General features: G+C 36.4%; 1 protein-coding gene across 1 annotated transcript; it reads left to right on the forward strand.

Moving 5' to 3' along the window:
- Positions 1 to 442: 442 nt before the first annotated feature.
- LOC114756864 (grpE protein homolog 2, mitochondrial) lies at positions 443 to 5,443 on the forward strand. The gene is made up of 8 exons (XM_028945800.1): positions 443 to 709; positions 1,606 to 1,825; positions 1,902 to 1,954; positions 2,038 to 2,205; positions 3,167 to 3,247; positions 3,368 to 3,535; positions 4,377 to 4,505; positions 4,946 to 5,443. The coding sequence occupies exons 1-8, from the start codon at positions 590 to 592 to the stop codon at positions 5,090 to 5,092; spliced, it is 1,086 nt and encodes a 361-aa protein (XP_028801633.1). The 5' UTR covers positions 443 to 589; the 3' UTR covers positions 5,093 to 5,443.
- Positions 5,444 to 10,100: the final 4,657 nt, after the last annotated feature.

Below are 10,100 nucleotides of genomic sequence, written 5' to 3' on the forward strand. Positions count from 1 at the left end.
ATGACTCAAATGACTAAAGGGTTGTGGGATCAAATCCGACGCCCACCACTTCTTATAACATTCTCCCATGCAAAAAAAAAAAAAACTGTCACAAAAAAACTCCATCGGCCACCACCACATCGGTGGCCAGCAACAGCTGCCCGACACTGGCAGCTAGTTGCTAGTAGGGGCTGACGGCCACCGGTGAGTGGTTGAGTTTTTTTTTTTAAAAAAAAGAAAATACAAATGGTATTTTTGTTATTTTATTGAATTTCAAAATTCTAATTTGAGAAAGACTTCCCTCGCTGTCATTACATTTTTTAATTTTTCAAATCGGAATATCATATATTCCACCTTCTTGATTTGTCATTTTCTCTTTTTTTAATTATTGTTGTTGATATTAGTGTTATTATTACTGTTGTTATTAGAGCCCGAAAACAATTAGACGAGTACACTTCTCGTTCTACTTCTAGCTTTTGGCCTTGCGGACTTTGCTCATTCCCAAGTCACGGCGATTTTGCAATTCCGTATTGTGATTCTGTGATTCTCATTTTCAGGTCTTCACGTTTGGCCTTTCTATCCACTGCTAGTCTTCTGTAGTTCTGTTGCCATGTTTGTCTGTAGGGTTTTGTCCCGAGTCTCCAGGAATGTTTGCCGGAGCTACAGGCTTCTCCCTGCATCTCAGTCGCCGCAACATCTTCCTTCCCAGGGTCTTTTATCTACCGACAATGTACGTTCCCAGATCAGTGGAAATGCTGATCATTGTACCTTTTGTTTTTGAAGGTTTTCTTAGGGTTTAGGATTACTGTAAAATCTGTCTTGCTGCTCTTTAATCGAGTCAGAGCGCTTGTTGGCGATCTTTATTCTCTTCTTCTTTAATCTCCCAGTGAAGTATGCTGCTAGAATTCAGTGAAAAAATGTAATTGCTCGCAGTTTTTTCCAGAAGGGTTTTACTGGGGTTTTGACATTTACACAAAATATGATCGTCTATTTTCAATTCAAATTCAGATTTCAGTGCATGCTAAGCTATTTTGGTGCCAATTTTGGATTACGTTTAGCCGGTACAGTAACGACTGATTGCTCATTTTTACATCTCATTCATTTCTGTTCGCATTGAATTTAAATTCACAAATGATCAGAAGCAGACTTGCAAGTGTTAGTGCATGGCAAAATAGATGTTGATAGGCATCTTCATTTTTCTGCTTCCAGTTTTGTCTGCCCCTTCTTGTCAGGACATTATTAAAATGTAACAGTATACAAATAGTTCATATTTTACATTTTAATTTATATCTCTTCTTTACATTTCGACATGACTATATTTCACTTTTGACTTAGTCAGATTGTTATAAAAATCTATTATTTATCTTGTTGAGAAAGAAGCAGTATTGCTGAAGACAATTTGACACATCGATATCACTTCTCATAGTTGAATGCAACAAATTGTTGCTGAACAAATTGTTACTTATTTACTTTCTCTGCCGTTAGTGATTGTATACAAATGCAGTATATAATTATTGGAGTCCTATTCTTCCAGATCCAAATCTTCCTGAAACATTATTTATGTAGTAAATAACTTTCAATTACCGAATTCTCATTAAGTGCCGCACATGCTTTCTGATATTCCAGCTGATTCCAGTTCCAGTCAACTTGTTGCATCTGACAATAAATGCATCCTCAACTCCAAGAGCTTTATTTTTTTCAACCTCACCTAAACCCGATGGAAAGGAACATGGAGATATTGGCTCGTTCACAAGCGCTGACTCAACAAAAGCAAGTGAAGAAGAAAAGGCTAGTGTTGGGACTGAAAGTTCTGGGCAGGCTGAAGCTGCAGAACAGACCAGATCTGGTTATATTTTGGACTCTGTCTCAATCTCTTAAATAAAAGAGGCGAGGTACTAAATGGACTACTTTTTCTGATTCAGGCTTAGGAAGCGAAATGGATTTCTCCAGGGACGGAAGAGAGTTTGTTGTGAAGGTCCATACTCTTAACTTCTTGTTACCTTCCTCTAAAATATTGCTTCTTCAACTCTGTGCTTAGTGGTTCCAAATATGCTACAGAATTTTGCAGAGGGTTTGCTAGATGTGGCGGATAATTTGAGAAGGACATCATTTGTTGGAAATGACAAGTTTTCAAGTATTGATGCTTCTAAAGGATTAGATGGAGCTGTTCAACTCCTGAAAACACTTCATGGATGTCTTGTAGAGGCTGAGAAGCAAATTGCTGAGGTAGAATATTTTGGATTTCTTGTTTTTTTAGATGCGTGCTACATCTTCATAAGCTCTATCAATATTATGCACTACGTGCTGTAGTATTTTGAATCCCCTTGCTCTGTGAGCGCTCTACATGCCATTTATAACTATGATCTAGCATTCAAACATTGATATTTGTCATACGTAAGGTAGGACTAATTTATCCAATTCTCTTGTAGAATTACACTTCAAGAAATTGCTAGATCCTCTAAATGAGTATCAAGTTTAAGTTGATAGCAACTAATAAAGAAATTTAGGTCAGTAGCCTTTGAAGAAATTGTTGCAACCTAGTGTCCTGTTTGGTCACTTGCAAGGAAATTGATGTGAATGAATTTAGTGAAATATTTTGACCAAAAAAAAAAAAAAAGAATTTAATGAAATATGATGACTATCACCTACCTTGGTTTGGTAGACATGTGAACCAATTATTTTTTCTTTTTAAATTAAACAAAAAGGTGAAATGCCCCTCAATGGGTGGCGGTAGTAGATATGGTGGCTAGCAATGGTGGGTAATGGCCAGTAGTAGCAGATGGTGGCCAACAGCACCAAACAGCGGCTGGTGGCTGTAGATGGTGGCTGATGATGGCAAAGGTGGTGATTGTGGGTGGATGGTGTGGAGGATGAAGGAGAATAGGGATGGACACTTCAGTTCTTTTTAACAAGAATTACATTGATGTCGTAATTTTTATCCCAAAGTTGGATTTAAATGGGGGGTTACTCAATTAGAGGTGATCAGGCTTTTATAATGTAAAGCTGATGACCACATAAAAACACAATCAACTGCTCTTAGTGTGGTAATGTAAAAGCTTTTGCATTACATTATCTCTTGATGCATGTGACCAAATGGGCCTTTTGTTTTACTTTATCTAATGATTGAGAGTAATATGCTTCCTTTATTGAGAGGTACAATCATAAGCCTATAATGTTTTGCTTACAGGTGATTAAAAAATGTGATGAATTTGATCCTGAACGTGAGCCTTGTGGTCCAGATAGAGATGGTGCCATACTTGAACTTCAAGTTAGTTCCCAACTTCTAGGCATTTGACGAAGAAAAGCTATTCTGTTTGCTCATATTGAAAGTTTTCTTTGATTCAGTTATTTGGTTCTGAATGCGAATTCACCTGACCGTTGTCTGCAGAATTTTGCAAAAGTCTTGGTAGATGTGGCAGATGATTTGGGAAGGGCTTCTTTGGTTGCAAAGGACAAGTTTTCAAATATTGATGCATTTAAGAAGTCCAATGACGCTCTACCCATCCTGAAAAAACTTCTAGAAGCTGTTGAAATGACTGAGAAACAACTTGATGAGGTGAAATACTCTACCACTTGTTGCGTCTGTGTGGTTCTGAGTACAAGGATGATATAGTCTATACTTATTAATTAATGATAGCTTGATGTAGTTTATGAATGCTGCTGTTCCTAACACTGTCAGATGTTTAGGCTTGCGACTTTCATATGGCTTTACTGTGGCTGTGCTATATGTAGCTGTAGCTCATGCCCTGGCATTACTTATAAATAAGGCAACAATTGCTTTAATTGGTTTTGCAAAGGCCTTCGCTGAAGATCACCTGACCCATCTTTAGACAATTAATGTAGAATGATTTAGTATTCACTAACCATACGAGGAACATGAAAAGAGAGCAACCCAATCCTATCTTCTCATGCTCTTTGGATATGGCTGATGAGAAAATGTTAACATCAGAAAGGAAGAGTTATTGATGAATCGCTATATGATGTTTGCTTTTGGTGGAATAAAGGATTTGATTTACATATTTTAGGGTAAAGCTTAGACTCAAAAACATTGTCAGACATTAATGAATTTTGTGATTCAAGACCTTGATGTTTTGATCTATTGATCGTTATTATGTTGTTTTGATTTTTCTTTCCAAGTTTGATTATTCGCGGACAAATGCACTACATGCTCTCAATAATCATGATATTGTACATAAACTTTTGTTCGTGTCATATGGAAGATTAGATAACCTTTGTGTTATAGCATTACAATTCCTAGATCCATAAAGTGCTTGTTGAAATCAAATTATTGGCCCATGAAGAGATTTTTGCAACTACCGTTCTCCACCATTGTGTGATAAATTTTGTGCTTCCGGTTATAGTGAAAGTGCTCAAGCCTAAACTGCTTTTGCTTCCAGGCATTTGAACAAATTGGTTTGGAGAAGTTTAACTCTAAGAAGGAGCCCTATAATCCAGATAGGCATAATGCCATCATCCAATTTCCAGTTAGTTCCCAGCCTCCAGGCACAATTATTGCGGTTCTGAAGGTAAGTTTAAGTAGCATCTTGGTGAAGCACCTTATCATTTAGTTTCCCGATACTTCAAAATTTTCTTGATTCATTTGTTCTGCTAAGATAAATTTACATAATTATTCACTTCCATTTCACATTGATGATTTGTTTCAATGACGTCGTGATTGTATTGTAATGTTGTTGCACATAGCCTAAAATTTCCATAGGTGTTTGCCATCCTGGGCATTTTTGTTGTTGTTGTTTTTTTTTTTTTCGGGGGTAGGAACACTACATGGAAGGACACATTTGACAGATCCATTCATTTAATTATGACTTGTAAAGATCCATTCGTCATTATTTGATGGGAAAATTTGGTAAAAATCGCCTCCTCTATTATCATATCATGTCTTGCTCATTGATTCATTTAGTAGATTTTCGACAGGGCCTAAAAAGCTCTACAATGTTTTCGTATGTAGGCCGGATATCTTCTTCATGGTCATATGTATCGCCGAGCTGAAGTCGCCACAACCAGGGAAGTGACTGATCGGGATAGGGCTGAAGATGACCTAACCCCAGGATTGAATGATGAGGAGTGTGAATCTCAAGCACAAAGAACTGGATGAGTGGGATCTCATTGTCTTATTTTGAACAAAGACAAACTATTTCCTATGACTTCTTCTCCTGGGGCACTAGTTTTCTCTTGTTTAGGCACTACGCACCACTCTAATGAGTAAATAAATACGTGAATATGTGAAGTAGTAAAAGTTTTTAGGGAAGTTCACTAGGAGTATGGCGACATATTTTTATTACGAAGAGTAAGCACTTTTTCTGGAACGGATTTATTTTAGAATCTTACAAGTTTTATTCCTAAAAGGTGTCCTCGCAGCTTGAGGATTGCATGCATCGCTGTGTGCAAAATTTTATACTCAAAGATGAGGCTTACAAACGTGTAAATTAACTTTGATTTTTGCTTTTCTTTTTGCCCCCTGTACTTGAGTCCTTGATTTCTTCAGTACTGAAAGAAAAAGGAAACGTTAGAGAGAAAAGCTTACAAGAACTAATATTTATTGAAAAGGATATTAAAAAGTCTGATTGCTTAGAAGGATAAATAATGGACATATAAACAGACAAATACTAAATTGCTCTGGACAAAGTAAATTCTCTGCATGCCTGATAAACCTTGTTGTTAGGTGATCAAAATTTTACGAGGGAAATGCGGCAAGTGAGGCAATACCTAGGTCATTCTTCCTAAGGAGCCTTAAGTTGTAATTCAATTCTTAACAATTTACTTTAATTATCAAATTATCAAGGTGAAAGCTTGAGTTTTAAAAAAGAGAAGTTGAAACAAGAAACAAATCCAATGAAAGGTAAAATGCAAAAGAGATTCAGATAAGAGATAGTAGTTCTCCTAGCAATTTATCCAACCTTCCTTGTTCAATCTTATAATTTGGAGTCTCTCAAAGCCAATTAAATGGATAGATTCAGCTATTGTTCAAATCTCTCTAAACACATATAAAAAACAACTATCTTACTAGATTCATTGTCTTGCTTTGTAGAGAAGGAAAATCAATTGACAAAAACACTTGAGAAGCAAGTTGCAATTCTCTAAGGATGATCACAACTGTGAATCATCAATTCATTCAATCAAAATTCAGAATTACAGAACAACAGTCCAAGTAAAAACGAATTAGATCTACAAATCAACAGAGAATCCTCTATTCAACTGAATTAAGGACACAACTCGCATCTGAATGTTCAATCAGATCTAACTTCCAAGAAACATAAATCTAATCACTCAACCTTCATTCTAATCACAAATGTTCAACTGAAACAAATGAATCTTAGAATAGAAAGTAGAAACTAGATCTGAAACGACTCCCTGTTCAGCTCTATGAACTCAGGTCAGCTTCATTGCTAGGAGAACTTGGAAATTCAGCTACTCATACTCTGAATTGGAGCAGAAACAGCAAGAATCAATGAAAGATTCATAGATGATCGGTGGAAAATGATGGATTTGGACGAAAATGGAAGAGAGAATTGAGAGAAGGCGGAGAGAACAAGAAAATCGACGACTGGAGAGAATAAAGAACTGAATCTCCTCCGTTCTCGTTTTAGCGCGCGACTCTGTATTTAAATCTGAAGTTTTCCGTCATTCGCCGGGCGCCTCTGTCCATCCGCCGCGGCGCCTAGCCTGTATGGTGTCGTTTCAATTAGTGATCTTGAGCTCCATGTAAACTTTGATCCGCCGTGGCGCCTCTTATCATTCGCTGCGGCGCCTGTGACCGAGAGTGCCTTTAGAAATTCGCCGCGGCTCTTTCCCATATCCACCATGGCGCCTCAGACAGAATGGCGAAAAATGCAAGTTAGACTCCCTGAAATTCACACCAAAATAGGGATCAAAAGTACACACATAAAAAATCATATAAAAACATGCAAAAACACCTATAAAACCTCACAATTCCTTTCACCAACTCTTATGCACAATGAAAGCTAATTATACCCAAAGTATGCAAATATAAATGGCAAAAGCATGAGTTTAGGGCTAGAAATATGTGCAAATAATGAGACTTATCAATGCCCACTGACGATCCCTTTAATTTAAGCATTGAAATATTTATATCAATATGCAAAAATGTTTTTTTGGAAGCGTAAACATACTCATGAACATTGAAAATGAGAGCGGAAATGACATTGCCTTTAGTTTTTCTTACGTTGACTGTTAGCAATGTTTAAAGAGCCGAACCAAACCAGACGGTCAAACCGGTTCAACCGTTACTCGGAGAAATCAGAGGCTCATTCTAGGTAATTGGACCGTCTGAGCATTTGGACCGTTTTGAACTGCCCTAAGCTGGCAGTTAAGCCAGAAGCCGGATTAAAACCAGAAACCGGAGCGATTTTATGAAAAATGAACGGCCTGATGAACCTCAAAGAAACTTCTTCCCCTACCCGAGAGACTCCCATTTTGATTCATTCTCTCCATTATTCCATCTTTTCTTCCATTTGCAGTCCTTACCATTGACCTCATATCCATCCTCCTTCATGAGCCTATAGTGTGATCACAGCAGCAAAAATAAAGATGCAGAAGAAGAAAGAAGAAATTGTCAGAGATAATGAAGAAGACGAGGAAGGAAAATGAAGAACAAAAACAAATACAAGAATAAAGCCTATTGATCACTTTTCCCCCTTCTTCTATTGTGTTCTGAATGTTGCAACCCTGTTAAACAAAAAAGGTTGCAGTCTTGCCGAGTCGAGTGCACCAGTAGAAAGAGAAAATAGAGTCGCAAGGGAGGGTGAGATAAGGCTCAAGGCTCAACTCTCAAGGTAGCTTTCTGATGGTCATGGAGAGAGGAGCTTTCTTATGGTCATGGAGAGAGGAGCGGGGTACTGCCTTCTAGTAAAATGTGGGACAACTGACAAGTCTTTTCACCATTGCAAATATGTGATTATAAATATATATATATATATTAAATTATTATCTTTTATTATAAGTTCTGAAATTTAAAGGTATCAACTTTTTCGTTATTTTACTTTTAAAATAAGGACAACAATACAAAAAAAGATTGAAAGAGAGCGAGAACTAAAGGGAAGACTAGTTTTTTTTCCTCAATTAATTATGCTTGCCAATATCCTATGTTTATTTTATTTGTTTGGATTTATTTTTAGAAATTTATGTAGCATTTTATTTTTTATACATGTATTATTTATATATAATATTATTTTTATTTAATTATTAGGTTGCTGGTCCGACCACCGATTTGACTGATCCAACCGGTTGAACCATGACCCGTTGATCTTTCCGGCTCAATGTCCGATCCGGCTTTTAAAACATTGACTGTTAGAGAAGAATTTCTAACTGAAAATGTTGATATGGCAACCTGTGTGGCCATCAAGGTTTTAAAAACCAGATGGTCGGACCGGTCTAAGCACTACTCGTTCAACATTGCAGCTCAGTTTATAGGTTTAAACCGTCTGAATGGTTTGCTCGGATTGAACCGTTCGGTACTTGGAACGGTTTTGCAAAAATCAGGCGGGTGAAATTTTCTTCTTTTGTTTAGGATCAGAACAAGGAGGAAGAGAAAGGATGCAAATGAGAAAAATAAAAGCGGGGAGTATAAGAGAATGACAACAGCTAACCAGGAAAAGATAATAAATCAAGTTGAAAACTAACAAATCTGAAAAAATAGTCGATTTACCTTTCTTCTCCAATAACAATAAGACAAGAACACAAATGTAAAAGAGGTAGAAGAGGACAAAGAGAATGAGATGAATTGAAGATGATGATAGAGAGATGGCTGTGCAAATCGAGTGCAGTGGCCGATTTAAGATCTTGGAGCAATTTGAATCTGGAATGGCAATAGAGGAAGCTTCTGGAATGCGTTTGAAAATGACGATGGCGAGAGATAAAAGAAGCATCTGGAGACTAGAGAGCATCGAAAATGTGCAAAGAAAAGCAAACCTTTTGCTCTAAATACCGTACACATTAATAAAGAATGTTTTATTTTTCATTTTTAGTTTTTAAGAATATCCATAAGTATTTTCTACTTTGACTCTAAAAGGATTTTTAGCCAAAAAAAAATCTATAAGAATTATTTCCTATTATAAGTATTTATTTTTTATATTTATATTATTTTACATGTATATAATATTGTTTTTATTTAATTATTATGTTACCGGTCTGACCACCGGTCTAACCGATCCAACATTTGAACCATGACCCGTTGTTTTTTCCAGTTCAACGTCCGGTCTGATTTTCAAAACATTGGTGGCCATAATAATGTCTTAGGTGGCAATGAAGGGGAAAAAATAAAAATAAAAGATAATCCACGTATGCCTACTAATATTAATTTAATATTTTCTAAAAATGAAAATTCCTAACCTACCCTATCTGCAGCTTGTGACCCATTCTTGCCTCCCTACCCTCATGCCACACCCCACGCCACAACCTCCCTCTTCTCCTCTTAGATCTCATTGCTGGCCACCGTCTTGGCATCGCATCCCCCATACTTCATCTCCTTACTCTCTTCTTCCCTCAGCCTGTGAAGTTGTGTATTACTATCATTGAGGTCTTAAAATGAAAAGCAGAGGTAGGTAGTATATAGTTATATGAAGGATAACTCTAATTTTGAATGTCAATATGGAATATTACATTATTTGATGGATAGGGATAGTTGGGGTTCAGTTAAGGTGTAAGGATTTAAAATGCTGTGATGAACATGGCATTGTGGTAATGGCAATAAGACTACACTGCAGAAAGCAAAATATTTGATTATTGTTTCTAACTTTGATTTTAGTAAGATTAATATTTTTTCTGGTAGTGTAATTTCTAGTTGATAGATTGCTTTTTTGTGGTTGATAAATATTTGGTTGATAGATTGTTGTTTCATTATTGATGGATTGTAGCTGAATTTCTGGAGCAAAGGATGAATCTAGAGTGAGAGGGATTTTTTTTTTAAAGGAGAATTACAATCAGATCCAAAAAAGGATTTTATCTAGAGTGATTGTTTCATTGACAAGTGAAGAATAAGTAATGACAAGTTTTAGAGTAAGAAATGATAGCAAATTCAAGCCGATCATTTGTTATTAGGACTTTTTGATAATTAAATTTTTTTTCCTTGAGTCCTCTTGGTAATT

Source organism: Neltuma alba, unplaced genomic scaffold (assembly GCF_004799145.2).
Source record: "Neltuma alba isolate B1F8T4 unplaced genomic scaffold, ASM479914v2 tig00010517_pilon, whole genome shotgun sequence".
Classification (NCBI taxonomy): domain Eukaryota; kingdom Viridiplantae; phylum Streptophyta; class Magnoliopsida; order Fabales; family Fabaceae; genus Neltuma; species Neltuma alba.